The sequence below is a fragment of the Mesoplodon densirostris genome, chromosome 12, assembly GCF_025265405.1.
Source record: "Mesoplodon densirostris isolate mMesDen1 chromosome 12, mMesDen1 primary haplotype, whole genome shotgun sequence".
In the NCBI taxonomy this organism is placed as follows: domain Eukaryota; kingdom Metazoa; phylum Chordata; class Mammalia; order Artiodactyla; family Ziphiidae; genus Mesoplodon; species Mesoplodon densirostris.
The window spans coordinates 12,394,694-12,413,017 of record NC_082672.1 but is presented as its reverse complement, the minus strand read 5'-3'; the positions used below and the strand labels follow the sequence as shown (position 1 = coordinate 12,413,017).

Below are 18,324 nucleotides of genomic sequence, written 5' to 3'. Positions count from 1 at the left end.
TTGGTTTTAGTCAGGTATCCAGAAATTCATGTTTGTTAGCTTTAGTGTCTTGATCAGGTTTGAGCAGGGGAAAACAAAAACAAAACCCCTCTTATTATATATAAGTGAGTGAAAGAAATGGTGGTAATGGTGACAAGTCCCATGGAACTCCGGCAGGGATTGAGTTGCTGTTCAGGTTCCATGCTTTTCTAGAAAAGAAACATCCTAGTGGTGTTTGAGACTCATGGATGTGTACAGTGTTTAAGGAAATGGTTCTCAGCCTTCATAGTGCTTAAGACTCACCCGATGAGCTTGTGAAAATGCAAATTCCTGGGTCCTGCAATCAGGAAGCCCCCTTCAGGTGGTCTGGGGTAGTGCCAGCTCTGTCGTGGACCAGGGCTCGCTCACATTGTCAAGGCCAGCGGTCTGAAGGAGGTGGTCTGATCCTCAGCAGTAGGGCCTACCCTTCCCTGAACGCTTCTGTGCCCAGCTCTTGAGAATTAAACAAGATAATGTGTAGAAAGTTCTCAGCAAATGACAGCGATTATGCCTGTGTGTTGTTAGTCGCTCAATCAGGGATCCCACGCCCCCAGCCCCACCACTGTCCTCAGTGCGATCAGGAGGCAGCGCTCAGCAGTTCCCCTCATTGGTTCTTAGCCCACCCTCAGGAGACAGTCCCATTCAGCGGATTGATACACTGAGAAGCAAAGAACTTCCAACAGTCAGCGGCTTTGCTGTGACATTCCCCTGAGGCTGTGAGGAGTGGAATGGGCAGGGATGCACCGAGAAGTGATGGGTGTCCAGTACTAAGTTCCTCTGTATCCTTAGAAATGAATGACCATTTGATTCCTGCCTGTAAGGGTTTGAATTTCTGTTCTAGTTCTCTATAGGAGAGAGAGAGAAGAAATGTCTAGAGGCTGTATTTGACTTGAGCGGAAATATCGTCTGTAAAGACCTTTTATACAGAGAATTAGTTTTACCGCTGGAAATCCCCAGAGAAGCCACCAAGGCCACTGTTGAAGGCATCAGACGTGCCAGCCCTGTTGATATCGGGTTCCTGTTAATGCTGTTTTTCACTTATATGGAAAATCCCTTTGCCAGTGTATGCCATCGTTTGAAAAATTCCAATAGCTGTTAAGAGAGTCTTATCGGGCATAGACTTCCTGAACAAAGCCTTTATGTAAACATTGAACTTGATGTGGCATTAATGTATTCTCCATCTATAAACAGCTGTTCATATGGCCTTGTTAGGATTGGGGTATACTTAACAGGAGACAAAAATAGAAAAGGCCTATGTTCCTGCTTCCATTTAGATAATGCCAGCCCAGCAAATGCTTCTTACTGGATGATGAAGGTAATTGCAGCCTGAGGTTCTTTTTTTAATTCCCCACCCGACTTTGAATCACTCTTTTTAAATTGTTGTATGACTAGTGTAGAGTCTTAGTCTACCAGAAGCCACTTAGATGCAGATTTGCTCTTTGGAATGAATTGCTCCTGGGAATGTATGTGTCCATTATACAGCTTTCACCAGGGGAAGAATTATAGAGCCAGCTCTGATGTGGCGAAACCACTTATCTCCTGTTTATGATAGAGTGAGGGCATTTCGGCTTCCATAGCCTGGCTTAGGGTAGCTAAGAACAACGAACTCAGAAAATGCCCTGTTTGTGTGTGAAACTGCTGTTACTGAGTCTCTCTGGCTGACACCCCAGATCCCCAGATGTCAAAACATATTCAAGTTCTTAAAGATGGTTGGCGCATATAAAAACTTTTTTAAAAATCTGGGCGGGAAATACTGATTTTACCAGGACACAGAGAACTTTGGTCTCAGAGTTTGTAGTTTCTTATGATGGTGCTGAAGGTAGTTTTCAATTTCATCAGCAGAAGTGAGCAGTGTGGCTTTCTGTTAGCAGTAACTATGATCCTTGGGTGCTAATTCCCTTATAAAATTTAGTGTTGTTATTGGGGAATTTGTTTTCCTCTTTCCCATATTCATTCATTTATTCACTTGTTTAGTTAACACATAAACAATAACTTCTTGCTGAATGTTGCAGGTATATAAAAATGCATTAGATGTTATTTTTTACCTTCAAGGAGCTTATAGTTGAGTAGGAAAAGTAAAACACTTGTAAATAATAATTCACGTTTGAAAAAAAAGCTTTTCAATGAAGAGAATTAGAGGTCCACCTCAGAGGTAGAATTCCCACTGATTTTTCTGTTTGTTTCTCCTGGGAGCAAAGGGGTCCCCAAAGAGAGGTGTGAGAATTGGAGAAAGATCTGAGCGTGTTAGATGGGCAGGTTGTAGATTGGAAGGTGTGTGGTGGAAGCGGGAGAGCATTTCATAGAGGGCGTGTAACCTGCAACACAGGCCCAAAGCACAGGTCACCTGGCTCTGTGTGAGTGGGAAATAACATTGGAAAGTCTGTTGGGGCCAGATTGTATTAAAACCCTGAATTCCTGGGGTTTTTAACAAATATATCATGGCAGGTAGCTGAAGAAACTAGCGAGTATTGCCTTACTTTCCCCTGTTTAAAAAAAAAAAAAAAAACAGAGAATTTGTCTGGTCATTTAAGGAGCACTAAAATGTGGCTCGAAATCCTTCTGGGGTAGATACTCCACCTTCTGCATATTGGCTTTATTATTCCACTGCTAGAGCTTCATTCCTTTGGCTCTTACAGTATTGTTATTTTTAATGATCAAAAGTCCCTTGTAAAATAAAGACTCAAATAAATGTTTTTTGGGGAAAGAATGAATATATGAATTACTATCAGTGCCCTATAAAAACAAAGTGCCTCCTCAGCATTGTGACGCTGTGTCCACTAGCGGCGTGGTCCTTGCAGGTCCCCTTTAGGGACGTGGCTGGCCTCAGGCCAGGCCAGCTGGTGGTGAGCAGATGCCCGTAGCACCGAGGATGAGGTAGCGTTGGAACTGAGGGAGAAGCTGGTGAGTAAAACTTGCTGGCATTTTGAGTAAAACCAGTCCTGTATTCTCTGTCCTAACGTAACATGCAAATTCGTCTTTCAGGTTAAAATCTACAGAATTCTCTGAAGAACACAGCATGCACTTTCTGTTGGATAGATCACTTTTAATAGCCATTTGAAAGTTGGGATGCTTGGATCAAACATAGTCTCCTGTTCATGCAAAGTGAGCCAGGTCTCTATGAGATAGTTCTGTAAAACTGTTACCTATTGTTGGAAAGAGGAAATGTTACATAGCCTGTTACATAAAAGGAAAAAAAAGGTCTGACTCTTCCTGTGGATGTTACAAGTACCGATTGCCAAATGATGCTTGTTTGTTGAAAAGAGGAAATGTTACATAGCCTGTTACATAAAAGGAAAAAAAAAAAGGTCTGACTCTTCCTGTGGATGATTCCAGTACTGATTGCCAAATGATGCTTGTCTGCATTTCCATTTTTTGTTCCCCTTCTTTTGTAAATGAATTATGTTCCTGACTTTATTCCTCCCTCTCAAGGAATTGAGACTCAGGAAGGACCAAGTACAGACATCTCCCTTTTAGCTCTCACTTCTAGAGACAGCTATATGTGGCTGTATCTTTAATTTTTTTGGATTGGTAATACATGGGCATGATATGAAATTCCAGGTATAAAAGGTTAAACTTACATAAGTTTACATAAGTCCCCCTAAGCTATGTAGTCAAGTGGTTAAGAGCACAGACACTAGCCAGACACCCTGGGTGCGAGTCTTGGCTCCAGGCTCGCCCACTTACTAGCTGGGTGGCTTTGGTTGGGCAAGTCACTTACACTCTCTGTGCTGAGTTTTTGCATCTGTAAAGTAGTTTAGGATTTTGGATCATGGGGTCAATGAAGTAATACCTGGAAAGAACTAGACGGTGCCTGGCACATAGTAAAGGCCATGTAAGTGTTAGTTAAACAAATAATAGAGATAAATTCCTCCCACCCTGTCCTTGGCCACCCAGTTTCTCTCCCAGAGGTAATCTTTGTGCTCAGTTTCTTTCTCATCCTGGCCTCAGACTCTTAAATGTTGGGGGAAATGGTGGGGTCATTGTCTCCTTGGCTTTAACTGCATTATCTTCATACGTGGCTTGTGGTAGGCAGAATAATGGCTCCCCCAGGAATGTCTGTATCCTAATCCCTGGAGCCTGTGCATATGGCAAAAGGGACTTCAAAGATGTGATTAAATTAAGGACCTTGAGATGGGGAGATTATCTTGGATTATCTGGATGGGCCTAATCACAGGGTCTTTATAAGAGAGAGGCTGGAGAGTCAGAATCAGAGAAGATGTGATGACATAAGCAGAGATTGAAGTGATGCAGGCCTGTGAGTCAAGGAATGCAGGCAGCTTCTGGAAGCTGGAAAAGGCCTGGAAACATTATCTCCTTGAGCCTCCACATGAAATACAGCCCTGCTGACCAAGTTTAGTCTTCTGACTTCCAGAACCAGTAAGATAATAAATTTGTGTTTGTGCGTCAAGCACTGTGTTTGATGGCAAAGATACAAAAATAAAGAACTACAGTCCCCACTTTCGGGGTGGGCAGACTTTGAGGGGTAGATGTGTGAATAGACAATAATCAGTCCACCATGATAATGGCTCTGATTCTGCAGTTGCTAAACTTGCTGGTCTCCAGATCCTTTACTGTAAAAAGTTATCAGGGACCCCCAAAGAGCTTAGCTATGTGGGGCTCTAAAGAGCTTAGTTGTATTACTATCTATCCGTATTTAGTATATTAGAAATTTAAACTGAGAAATTTTTAAAAATCTATTAAAGTTTATTTAACGTAACAACAATGAATATATTTCATGTTAACACAATAAGCATATTTCTAAAAATGAACTAGTTCTCCAAACCAAAATCATGTATATATCAGTGAGAAGAGTGGTATTGTTTTACTTTTGTGCAAATTTCTTTAATGTGTGTCTTAATAGACAGCTGGATTTTTACATCAGCTTCTGCATTCAGTCTGTTGCACTGTGTTGTTTTGGTGGAAGTGATTTGAAGAAAACTCAACCTCACATAGATTTGTAGTCAGAAAAGGGAGGAGTATTTTAATAATCCTTTCAGATAGTTGCAGATATTCTTATTTAATATTACACCGAAGCTCAACAAGAGGTAGTTCCTTCAATGTTAGTTACAATGTGGAATCTGAAACCTTACTGGTGGACTTTCCTTACTTTGTCACATTAAAGTCCATTGGCCTATCTTGTACTCTGAATGGATCTTTTACTCATGTATTATAACATGCAATGGTTATTTCCAAAATATTAGGTCACTTGGTGTTATTCAGACCTTTCAAATATGGACATTTTATTATATAGCATTAAAAATCACATTCATTAATATCACCTCCAGTCTCATTGGAAAAGTCTCAAAGTATTGGGAAGCTGTCAAGCTCATGGTGGGGAACACAAGTTTTCCAAAATTCCAATTTTTGCTGGAAAGTTTGCATTATATCTACAGATACTGTCATTTTTTCCCCCTTGGAAATGACAGGTTCATTTTGCTCATTGAAAAAAAATATTTTCTGTCGTTTTCTTGAGTAAAGATTGTGTTTTGTGAAAAAAAGCAGCTGGTTCAGCTTGCAACACCATATAAGTGCTTTTTCTTGAAATAACCATTGCAGAAGAGCTGTTTGGCTACTTCCTAGACGTGTTCCCAAGGTCTGACGTTGACTCTGGGGAACACGCGGGACCATCCCGTGTTTCTGAGCAGAGAAGTGACATGATCTGACCAGCGTTTCGAAAGGATCAGTGACTGTTGAGAATGAATGGACTGTAGGAGGCCAGGGTGGCTTTTGCAGTGACCAGGCGAGAGGTGATGGTGGCTTTGGTCTCAGTGGTCGCGGGGGAGGTGGAGCCAGCAGAACTTGCTCAGAGATGGCTGTGTGGTGTGAGGGAAGGAACGGAGGCCAAGGAGGACTCCCGGGTTTGGCCTGAGCAACGGAAAGGATGGAGTTGTCAGCAATGAAGGTGGGGAAGCTGTCTGTGGAGCGGTTTTGGCAGATGACCAGGAGTTCATTTTGGAACACCTTGTGCTAAGCCTCTATATTTATAGTGAATATCCCACCTGTTTCCAAATGGTTTTAATGGCTTATACTGAAAGCCATCCATAAAACCCCACAACTCATCAAAGGTAGCCACATAAAGGGAGAAGGAGGAGATTTGAATGACAACTTGCCGACTTTAAAGATTTTCACTCACAGCGTAAAGCAAACACATGTTTGTTGATAGGAGAAAACAATCAAGGTTGAAATTCAAGAGCTGCAAATTAATTCCTTTCATTTCAAACAATTCAGTTATGATTTTTGCGGTGTATAAATTGATTTCTGATCCTACAGGACTCAGCTCTGATTCTCTTTTTATAAATTGTCCAATCCCATACAAATCCCTTTATCTTTTATCCTTTTTTTTTGTTTTGCTTTTTGGCCATTAACCACCTTAACATGTTATGGGACAATGTGACAGAGTTCAAATTATCCAAGTTTGTTACTTGTTATTAGTAGCTCTGGGAAAATTTATTTGCTAAGAGACATATGCAGTTGTCAGCAAAATTATTTTGTGTCTTCTGTGAGGAGCCCTGACCAGCTGCCCCAGGACGGGGGCAGATGCTGTGCCATGTGGAACAGTTTCTAGAATGTCCCTTCCCCCCCAGAGTTCCCCAACAGGCTTCTGAGGGAATCCGGAATTTCCAGTGAAGCACTTTGAAGCTTCTAAACAGAAGGACGTGCTATTGTCAGCTTTTCTGCCTTTACCTTTCCAACGCTAATTATTTACTCCTAAATTGTTATTTGTGAATCTAATTCTGACTTTCATGTTTCAGTTGATGAAGGACCACATCACCTTTTTGCGAGGTTTAGGCATCTTTGTTTAGTAGTATCCGCAAAATTATTTGAATGTTTACTGAATTTTGTCATTATTATTTTATAAAAATGAGGGGAAAAGGGACCGGAAAAATGTTGATAAGAAGCCTTGGTTTCATAGCTTAATACCTATGACCCCAAAATGCCAGTCGTCAGGTGTGTTTGGGCTGGTGAGCCTGTAGCCCCCTTGGGGATGTTCTTTGATCTTCAACAGGTCATGTGCTTTCCCTGGGGAAGGAGGAGGAGGAGATTAAGATATGTGTCAGTTGTGTTTAAAAGCCGAGGTATAAATAGGAATATTATAATTTGTTTAGTTCCCTGGGAATAGAAGTCTTCACAGAACCTATAAACTCAGTTTTCCTACTTTTAGGATTGTGTTCTGTAAGAAGTAGGGGGGCTGCCTGCATGTCACCTTGGAGGGGTCATAGGCTCTTCCTCTTCTGAGCTCTGAAAGCATTTTGTCTGTATACCTGATGTGGAAGTTAAGATTTATTGCCTTGCAGTGTCACTCTGTGTGCTTGTCATAATTTACGTACTGTTTTCAAGAGATTGAAAATCCCTTGAAAAACAGGGCCTGTGAGGAACACAAAGATGTTTCGGACGCAGCAGCAAACACACTTCTTGGTGAATAGCAGGTATTTCACTCAACTGTCTATTAAGTGAAAGGCAGGTTGATAGGCATGTCTAGCAAGGAAAGGCAGCGTCCCAAGTGTGGGTCCTGGGGGATAAAAAGCAACCTTGGAGTGTGCCTTGAAGCTTCCCAGATTTCTTTTTATAAATCTGGTTGCAAGGGAATTGTGCTGAGACTTCCTCAGAGCTGAAGGCTCTGCTCACTTGCCCACGTGCCTGAGGGACTCTGGGATGGCCCATGACATATACCCCGCTCCAAAGAGCCTGACTGCTCTGCGACTTTAATGCGTTGATTGGTGCCCATGGTTTTGTTTTGTTTTGTTTTGTTTTTTGCGGTACTCGGACCTTTCACTGCTGTGGCCTCTCCCATTGCGGAGCACAGGCTCTGGACGCGCAGGCTCAGCGGCCATGGCTCACGGGCCCAGCCGCTCCGCGGCATGTGGGATCTTCCCGGACCGGGGCACGAACCCGTGTCCCCTGCATCGGCAGGCGGACTCTCAACCACTGCACCACCAGGGAAGCCCCATGGGTTTGTTTTGACAGATAAACCAAAACCACAGCTAAAAAAGAATAGTAACATCTGTATCCCCGGTAAAAGTCAATGCTGATAGATGTGTTTTAAGTTTAATTTGGGGGTACTAATGTTTATAAAAGACAGTGGGTCTGGGACCTGGATTCTAGCTCCAGGCCTCATGCTTGACCTTGGGCAGGTTATTCTAACTCCTCCTTTTCTAAATCCTCTTAAAATGAAGGATCGGATAAAAGAGTTTAGCATTTTTTTCTTTTTCTAAAATTCAGTTATTCAATATGATTAAAGCACCAAGTTAAACAACTATAGGAATATGCATTTATTTTATACAAGTTTATGAAGTGAAAAAAGCAAAGTAATGGATCAAGCATTCCATTTGGTTTTGCAGCAAATCTCATTACCTCTTTAAATAGAATCAGGTCTTGACTGCTGGAGAGAAAGTGTTTGTTAAGGCTTCGTCCTGATAACAGGCTGTCTCAAATATAAAGATCACCAAGAACCTTAAAAGCATTAATTATCCGTTACATCACCCTATGGAGCAGAGATGTGTTATTATCATTTTACTTTCACAGCTGGGTAAATCAAGGCACAGAGACACATTAAGTTGCTAGTAACTTGGACAAGGTCATGGTCCATCGTAGATAGGGAGAGAACTGTATTTTTTTGTTTTTCCCTCCATGTAGGGGAACTGGATTTTAACCACTTTTTTTTCCTTTTAAATATTCCTCTATTAACATACATAGAGTAAAACCCAGTAATAATGTGTCCTGCAGTACAGTAAATTTAGATGTAACTGCATTGATAATGGCCCTTATATTCTTATCTGGGGACTGGGGGTGGCGATTTGGAACTAACTGCCTTGTGATCATTTGGGGCTTGCTCAGTGCAGGGAGAGGTCGATTGTTTAGTAATCGTTTTGCTGTCTTTATTCTTGAGCCTTTATTTATTTATATAATTCACACTGATTTTCATTAACCTCACAGTAATGCAGCTGTATATTTCGTGTGATTTGGTCCTTTGGAAGCCACTTATGATGGAGTTTTATTGTAACTAATTTCTCTCCTGTAAAATCTGCACCAACATCTTTACCTTCTTTTTAAAAAGTTAAGTGTAATTCACACACCATAAAAGTCACCTCTAAAAGTGTACAAATCAGTGGTTTTTAGTATATTCACAGAGTTGTACAACCATCACCACTATCTAATTCCAGAACATTTTCATCACTGCAAAAAAAAAAAAAGAAAAGAAAAGAAGCCCCGGTGCCCTCAGCCGTCTCTCCTCCTCCACTGCCCTCAGCCCCCGACAGCCAGGCATCTGCTTTCCATTTCTGTGGATTTGCCTATTCTGCTATTTCATAGAAATGGAATCGTACAATATGTAGCCTGTGTGTCTGCCTTCTTTTGTTTAGCCTGATGTTTTCTAGCTTTATCCATGTTGCTGCGTGACTCAGTGCTTCATTCATTCATCCTTTTTATGGCTGAATACTGTTCTTTTTTAACTTTAATCCCACAGAGCAGTAGCACTTCCTGAAAGGAGGTGGTCCTCAGGTTTCCTTTTTCTTACAGCACATCCCCCAATAGAAACTTGCGAGTAATGAGTTTTTAGGGTTCTTCTCAGGGTCTTTATTTTTATTTTAATGTTTTTATTTTATTATTATTATTTTTTTCTTTTTTGCCTCACCGCGTAGCATGTGGGATCTTAGTTCCTCAACCAAGGATTGAAGCCAGGCGTGCCCCCTGCAATGGAAGCGTGGAGTCTTAACCACTGGACCACCAGGGAAGTCCCTCAGGGTCTTTAAATAGAATTCCAACTAGGTAGTTTGTAAGGGTTTTGGACTTAAATTCTTCTTTATCAAAGTTCTTTAAGTGTCAGAAATACAGTGGTGTCTGTTATATGCCCCTGAATATAACTGTGACATCTGGGTGGTCCTCCCAGCTCTGCAGGGACCAGTTTCTGGTGGAAACGAAACTCTGGCTGACGATCCTGTTGCCTTTGCCTTTGTACTTTCCATCAGGGACCCGGATAAGGTACCATGGGAGGACCCCTGCACAGCCATAGCCTCCTGGAGCCCGAGAGCATGGGTGCACCTACATTCCCCCCTCCTCTTCCAGGAAGGCCTTTCCCTCCCCCATGTTATGATGAGCGTGGAGGTGGCCTGCAGCACATTCCCACCATGAAAACACCCGCCATGTTCCTGTTCCTCTAAGTGTTCTTTCAGATGCTGAGGATATTTATCACAAGATAATTGAATCAAATCTTGGCAGCCTGCTATTAAGAAACATTTACTACCAGTATTTACTTCTCTCTTTTATTGCCAGAGACCTTGCATTGTCAAGAACGTTACCAATTGGAATGTGACCTCAGGTCAAGTGCACTTGGAAGATTTATGAAATTACATTTTTTTCTAGCATGACATTTGTGTTATGATAGAATTTATTTCTTTGCAAGCATACTGCTGCCTTGAATTTCCTTGACAAAAGAATAATAACAATAAAGAATTGTAGAGTCCCAGATATCTTCTGAAAAGTAGATCAATTTCTATCTACATCAGAAGAACATAAAGTAATGGTGATCTCTTTGTTAATGGTACAGGTTAGACTGGACTAGCCTTTGAATGTGGTCAACGAATATGGTTATTTTTTTCTCTCATTGAGTAGGTCCTTCTGTTGTTTCATTTAAATGGTTTGATTTTCATTCTCTTTCACTGACCGATGATGATTGATACTTGCTTGGATGACAGAGCACAGCAAATGTCACTAATGAAAGATGTCACACACCATTGCATTTTTAAGTAAAAGCATGAGTAAAATTTAGGGAAATCTGAGTTAATTAAGAATAACCAATGCTATACAAAGTTTGCAAATTGATATTTAAAAATTGAGAGATTTTTGAGCTTTTCTGTGCAAATGAACTCAATGCTCAGTGTGCTCTTGACACCAACATAAACTATGTCAAAAGCATTAATACAGAATTGTATATAGTGTGTGAAGCTTGGAGAACTGAAAAAAAATTGTAATTTTGTATTTACAAAATGTTGTATCCTTCTACTGGCAGCCTTGATTGACCAAAATCTTTACCTTTTCTTAAAATTACACTCACACTTTTTAAAGTAACACAAGATACATCAGATGAAGGAACTGAATTGGATACTTTCTAAGATTCTTTTCAGATGTAAAATTCATTGATTCTTTACAAGCTGTTCATTTATGGAATTACATAGTAGAGATTCTGAGAAATTGAATAGAGAAATTGAATAAATCAAGTAGATTAAGAACATAATTCACACAAACTGTATGTGATGAGATCGGGCACATTCTGGGTGGTATGGCTGTAGATCAAACTGTGAATATAAGTACAGCTGGCCCTCTCTATGTGCAGGTTCTGCATCCTCGGAGTTAATCAACAGTGGATGGAAAATACTATTCTGTGCTATAAAGGACTTGAGCATCCTCAGATTTGGTTTCCCTGCGGGTCCTAGAACCAGTCCCCCTCAGATACTGAGCGATGACTGCAGATATAAAACTGTTAAGTGTCAAGGATGTACAGCTTTGATGCCACAGGGCATTATGTGGTTGAAAACTTAAATCATTTATTATTTACTTGTAACTTCTTTGATATTATTTTTTAGATTTTTTTTAAGTCGTCTTCATAGAAGATTATCGTTCTGTAGTTTTTACCTCAGAGGGGGGGTCTAAGGGCTGATGATTAATCAAATAAAACATTTTTGATCCCAAGATGAGAGTCCCAGTTAAATACGGTACATTATTTATTGAAATGCTGTCTTTTAAATTGCTCTGGTGAGTGTATTTCCTTTTTTCAGGAAGTGAGGGTGCTAATATTCCCTTTGCACCTGCTCTGGGCTGTGTGCTTTTTGGTGCATTCGGTGTCCTCTGATGTCACTGACCCTCCCAGAGGTGAAGTTGAAGTCCTGGCTGTGGAGAGGGGCAGAGACCGTTCTCAGCAGCCGAGGTACTGCCCACCAGTGACATTTTGGAAGTTGATGGGTCTGTTTTTGGTTTTCATCATGAATTGGGGGAAGGTGGCACTTAGTGTTTGGGGCTGTGGTGCTGGCTGTCCTGCATGTTTAAGTCAGTCCCTCACTGCAGAACTGTTCTCCTGGACATTCATGTAAGTGAAAACCATGGTGTAATTACTTGAGCCAAGAACCAGCTCCATTTTACAAGTGAACACAAATTATTTTTTCCCCTCCGCTGTAGGGTACTTTGAATTTTGTAGGAGTGCATCAACCCAATAAATCAATGAGAGTTTGACCTTTGTTTTGTTCAGAACTTTGTCAAATGTCTTTGCCCGTTTGGAAAATCATGTCACCCCATAGGTGTGATGGCAGCACCCCGTAGGCATTTAAATCTCCACCGAGACACCCCGGCCTGGGTCTGTGATGAAGCTGAGACATTCCCTGTGATTCTCTGTGGGGCAGGCTTTGCACAGCTTCGTCACGGTTTCTAGAGTGGTTGTACCCTAGCATTTACATACTGAAATACATATTTTTAAAAAATTGTTACTTTCCATTTATTCTTCTCCTTGTGTTACTATTAAGGCATATATTATTTTTTGGTGAAATTATGTGTGGAGGTAGATTACGTCAAGAAAGAATTTTAGTTCAGGATAGTAAAAGTATATATTATCAAAAGGGGGGCTTTGGAGCTTATAGTATTGAGAATCAGGGTACAATATGCTTTGAAGCACAAAAAGTGGAGTTTCAAAATAATTCCTGGTCTCATTGCCTGTCCTTTCAGTCTCCTTCAAATGAGTCCTCAACCCACAAATTGAAGCAGAGGTTTTCCTGATGCTGTGACTACCATCCGTTATTTCTCAAAAAAGTCTTACTGTATTAAAAAGGCGGAAACAAACAGTCTCCTCTCATGTTAGTTTCTTGTTTTTGGCCTCGGGATTGATATCATCTCGAGATTTTAACTCAATTCCTCTTACAGTTGCTGTTCCTGAGAACAGAGGCATGCTCAGACTTTCTCGCCTTTCTGGGAACCAGCTGTCTGTCTGCCGCCCGGGAAGAGCACCTTGCCCGCCCTCCTACAGCTAGAAGCTGCCTGGTGTCTCTGGGCGCTGCTGGCGGCCACCTGGGTGGGTGTCGGGGCCTGGGAAGGACTTGTTGCCTCTGCCCTTGCCGCCTGGTTGAGTAAGGAGGAAGCAACCAGCACGACGGGGTGATGGGATGGCATCAGCCAGATGAGCCCAACATCCTAGCTGCCTGCTGAGCAGTGAGGCTCCTGAAGAGTAAGCAGCAGGTGGGAGATGGGCAGGGACGCCACCAAACCCTCTTCCCGACCCCCAGTGACACCTATTTCCTGAAAGTCCCCTTTGCACACATCAGACTTAGCACCCAGATAGCCTGCTGCTTCTTACAGGCCTGGGGGAGATAAATGGCAAAGCCCACACTCCCGCATATTAACTGTGCTAAACTGGATTTGGAAGTGAAGTAAATGCAAACTTTGAATTCACGTTGTGAGCTGTATGGGCGAAGCGACCTTAACTTTAGCATGTATCCTAACGTTTCCATTTTTAAGTTGATACCCAGGATGTTACTTGAACACATGTTTTGACCTTTAATTATAAAGGGTTTGGGGTTGCCAGTTACTTGGCCGACTGTGATACCTGGGGGTCTGTACTGATGCTCAGAACAGGAAGACGCTGTGACTAGGGCGTGTCTCACCTGAAGCCCCGTGTTTTCCTTGTTGTCTGTGGGGAACTGTAGGGTGTGCAGGCGAGCGGGGGGCACTCACCTTCCGGGACAGCCCGCCCGGTGTGCCGTCACTCTCCAAAAATGTTTGTTTTAAAGGAGAAAGATGTCTGGGGCTGGTCTCATGTACGGCGTCTGACACAGGACCTGGTACTCTGGGGGTGTGCGGTGCTAAGCCCCCACCGACCAGGGGATCAATAAATGGACCGAGGGGTCCACATGGAGGAACAGAGCCTGTGACACGGAACGTCGCAACTCTGCTCACTCACCTGCTGAGTAGAAGCTCATGTCAGCAGAATTAGATGCTACATGTTTCAAATTGCTAGTCCTCCCCCCAAATTGTTAATATCCACAAGGCATGAGAGGAGAAAGACAAAAGAGTGTATTTGCCACTTATAAATAGATGTCTTGACTTGGATTTGTAATTTTGTTATTTTTCATTGTTTACAATCACATTGGCTAAAGACTCGTCTGGAGCCCGCGTCTGACCGTCTGTCCTGCAGCAGCTGAGCCCAGGGTGGGCGGCGTTACGGCCCTGGTAGGGATCCAGTGCCCCAACATGTGTCTAGTGGACAGGGCCCCACGAAGGCTCTCCCAAGGTGGGAAGCCAGTTTTTGGCTGGGAGGGGAAGGATATATTTACTCACCCTAGCAGCTGGCGCTCAGGATGTGGGCGGAGCGTAAGTGGGGCTATGCCTAGGCATTTGGCGCCCAGGACAGGATGTCAGCGCGCTGCCTGTTTAAAAGAGCTTTGTAAATAAGGATTCGAATTTTACGGGCCTACACTTTTTTTTTCAGCCAGTCTGCTGTTCTTCCAGAACCTACTTTGTTCTCATTTCTCCTCTAGAAAGAACGTGAAGGGCACACTGCTTTTTACAGACAGGGATGCAGGTCCAGTTGAAACCTGAGGCTCCTGGACCCAGGTCCGCAGCTGTGGACGCTGTCAAGCTAGGCTTCCTCGTGTTTTGCCATCTCCAGGACAGCACGGGCGCCCTGCTGGTGGGGTTGGAAGGGGAATCAGTCACCCCCGAGGCTCTGTTGATGCCCAGCTGCCAGTCAACTTCTTGAAATTTGGGTGGTGGAACAGCTCGAGACGTCCTATCTTGTAGACCTGCCTTCTCAGAGGCCCCCGGGGCCAGCCTCCGTGGGAGACGGGTCCTGTGATTCTTCCTGTCCAAGCCCTGCCTCGGAGAGGACCCATGCCACACCAGGGGCCTCCCTGAAGTTAAGGGGCTGCAAAGGTGGCTGCAGAGCCTCACCGATTCATAGTAACGCCTTTGGTCCTGGGGTGAGCAGGATTTTGAGAGGAAGGGCATGGCATGTTCTGCTAGCAGGAAAACACTCTGCCTTTGTAAGAGGTAAAAGGTGGTTCTGGGAATTTTCAGCGTTTAAGGAAGTTGCAAAGTTGTGTGAATATATTGAAGAGATGACTCAGAATTCGCTTCCGCTTTTGACATTAGCCATGTTATTTTCTCCAGCATATCCATCTGGCGCCTCCGGGCTCCAAGGCTCCTTGTGGCCGTGCCGTCTCTGAGATCTTCAGGGGACTTGAGGTCGCTTTCATCTTTGTATCCCCAGAACGTAGTACATACCTGACACAGAGCAGGCGCTGTAGAGATCATCATCACGAATAAATGCATTGATTGTGTGTTGTATTTCCTGTACTTAACACAACTCTCTGGAAATATTGGAGCTTTTTATTTCTAAGGTAAAGGCAGCAATAATGCAGATTTGACTCTGTTGCCTAGGTAATGTATTTTTACATTGCGTGGCGTCTGTGGCATTGCTCTTTCTTGATTTCCTTGTGCTTCTCTGGCTGTTGCTTCTCTCTAAAGAGACAGGTACCTCCTGTCCTGCACACTGTGCCTTAGCAGTTCCAGGGTTCTCTCCCTGGGCCTCTTCTTGTCCCATTCTGCACATTCTCCCTGGAGGCACCATCCATCCCTGTGGCTTCACTGCCAAGTGTATGATGATGGCTCCAAAGCCACATCCCTGTGCAGACCTTTCTTGCACTACTGGACTCCTGGGTGTGTTGCACTGGATGGCCCACATGCCTCTCAACATCAGGTTTGCCAAAGCTGAGCTTGTGACTTCCACTCCCAGCCCGCACTCTTCACATCTACCCAGTCACCTAAGACATAAAAGCCTTCCTACCGCCCTTGTCTGTATCTCCTTATGTGAAATAGGCGGCGTGGTCCTTTACTGGGCAGGGTTAGGGTGTTAGAAGTAAAAGGAAGAAGGAATTGGAGCTCCAGAATTCTGTAGACCATCACAACATTTTCTTTAGGTCTCCTCTTGTGTAGTGATTGGTGATGTCAGCCTGGATCACGGACCAGCATTTCTGTCCATGAGTTCCATCAACCTCCTAGGGCTCCCATAGCTTCTAAAGGTCTCCTGGAGACCACTGTCCTTGCCTCCATCATGCTGGATGGTTTGCCAGTGTCTATCCATGCCTTTCTGCCTAGATCAACTCAGACAGGTATGAGATTGATGACTTCTTTTTGTAGCTGACTGAGATCAGAAACCATCTGGTTTCACCTAGTGGAGAGGATAGTCTACCAAATACAAACATTAGAATGAAAATCTGTGTAATATTTTGACAGAGGCTGGTCTTTCCGTCTTTCTTGAATTCGTTCATTTGAGAACCACTGGAAAGAGTTGTTGAGGATGGCGTGTGTGTGTAAGTGTAGGTTGGAAAGCCACGTGCTCTACCCACCTTTTATGTTGTTTCTTAACCCTTACTCTGGAAGTTAACAAAGGTTTACTGTTCCTCTTGGGACTTTCAATTTAGGATGCAATTGTGGTCGATGCCAGGAAAAGAAGAATTATGCTCGCAAATGAGCAATTTGTGGACTATAATAAGAATCTGTGGTGTTGCATCATTGGTTTTCTCAGATCTCCCTGGTGATTTTGCCCTCACTTAGCCAGAAATAAAGGAGGGAAAGTACCAACACTACATAATAGTGTACTTAGTGAAGTTTGCACAGCAGTGACAAGAGTAGCCAGGCATTGAAGTCAGTGTTTTGATTGGTCATTGGCCTCCTTTGACCAAAACAGGCAGATGCTAAACAGGCAAAACAGATGCAAAAGAGGCAGATGCAATGCTTCTTCAATTAGCCAGAGCCCAGATCTGTTTTAGAAGACCAGCTATGCATATGGTAACGGCAGTATCACTAAGGACAGCGATGTCCTGCCTTCCAGGGTGTTAGTTAATTTTTTTCTTCCCTCTCTTTCTCTATCTGAGCCTCTAAGTCAGTCACTACTATTCTTTGCAGATGGCCAAACTCACCTATGTTTTTGTCACTTTCCATGCAGATTTCAGCAATGTCCCTGACGTCACAACTGGCCTGAAGAGGAGTCAGACTGATGGCACGCTGGACCAGGTTTCCCACAGGGAGAAGGAGCAGACGTTCAGGGTAAGATGCTGCCCCAGATCTCAGACAAGGGCCTGGCAGGCAAGTGTTGGTTCCCACCTGCACCTGAGGTGGGGAGAAAAAGATGGTGCTCTCCTATCCCTAGGTACAACAGTCAATTCAAACGTTTTTTTTTTCTTTAAAGAAAATAGTTTCCTTCTTTATTTGAAGTGAAGTACTAGTAGGAATCCTTGACCCTGGCCCAGCCTCCTGCCTGACTTCTGGCATGCCACCAGAGTACTGCAAACGTGGCCATTCGTATACTAGGATGGTTTGACAAGGAAAATCTAAGCTCAGGTGTTCTGAGGGTCACATAAAATTACTATTGTATTCATATACTACATGTATTTTTGGCTGAAGATAAATTATTTTTGGAATGTCATTTTGTTATAAAATATATAAAACATAAAATTTGCCATTTTCACCACTTTTAAGTGTACACTTCATGGCATTAACATTCACAGTATGGTGCAAACCATTACCACTGTCCATTCCCAGAACGTTTCATCCTGCCAAATAGAAACTCAGTACCTATTAGACAATAACCACCCATTCATCCCACCCCCTAGTCCCCTGGAAACCTCTGTTATACTTTCTGTCTCATTTGCCTATTCTGGTTACCTCATGTGAGTGTGATCGTATAATATTTGTCCTTTTGTTTCTGCATAATGTTTTCAAGGTTCATCCATGTGGTAGCATGTATCAAAACTTTACTCCTTTTATGGCTGAATGATATTCCATTGTGTGTGTGTGTGTATATATATATATATATATATATATATATATACACACACACATACACACACACACTATATTTTGTTTATCCGTTCATCTATTGACGGACACGTGGGTTGTTTCCACTGTTTGGCTGTTGTGAGTAACACTGCAGTGACATTGGCATACAAATATCTGTTTAAAACCTTGTTTTCACTCTTTTGGGTATGCCACTCAGAGTGGAATTGCTGGGTCATGTGGTAATTCTATGTTTAGCTTTTTTGAGGAACAGCCCAACTGGCTTGCACACACAGCACTTCGCCGTTTTACATTCCCACTAGCAGTGTACGAGGGTTCCAGTTTCTCCACATCCTCACCAACCCTTGTCACATTCCATTCCTTTCCTACATTTTTTTTTGATTAATTAATTTATCTATTTTTGCTGTGTTGGGTCTTCGTTTCTGTGCGAGGGCTTTCTCTAGTTGTGGCAAGCGGGGGCCACTCTTCATCGCG

General features: G+C 42.9%; 1 protein-coding gene across 3 annotated transcripts in view; it reads left to right on the top strand.

The window, feature by feature from the left end:
* TIAM2 (TIAM Rac1 associated GEF 2) overlaps nt 1-18,324 on the top strand; it is a 232,760-nt gene that overhangs the window by 175,173 nt on the left and 39,263 nt on the right. For all 3 annotated transcript variants that reach the window (XM_060114499.1, XM_060114497.1, XM_060114498.1), the window contains one exon: nt 17,000-17,100. In XM_060114499.1, coding sequence (XP_059970482.1) covers nt 17,000-17,100 — 101 coding nt within the window. The remainder of the gene's footprint in view (nt 1-16,999; nt 17,101-18,324) is intronic.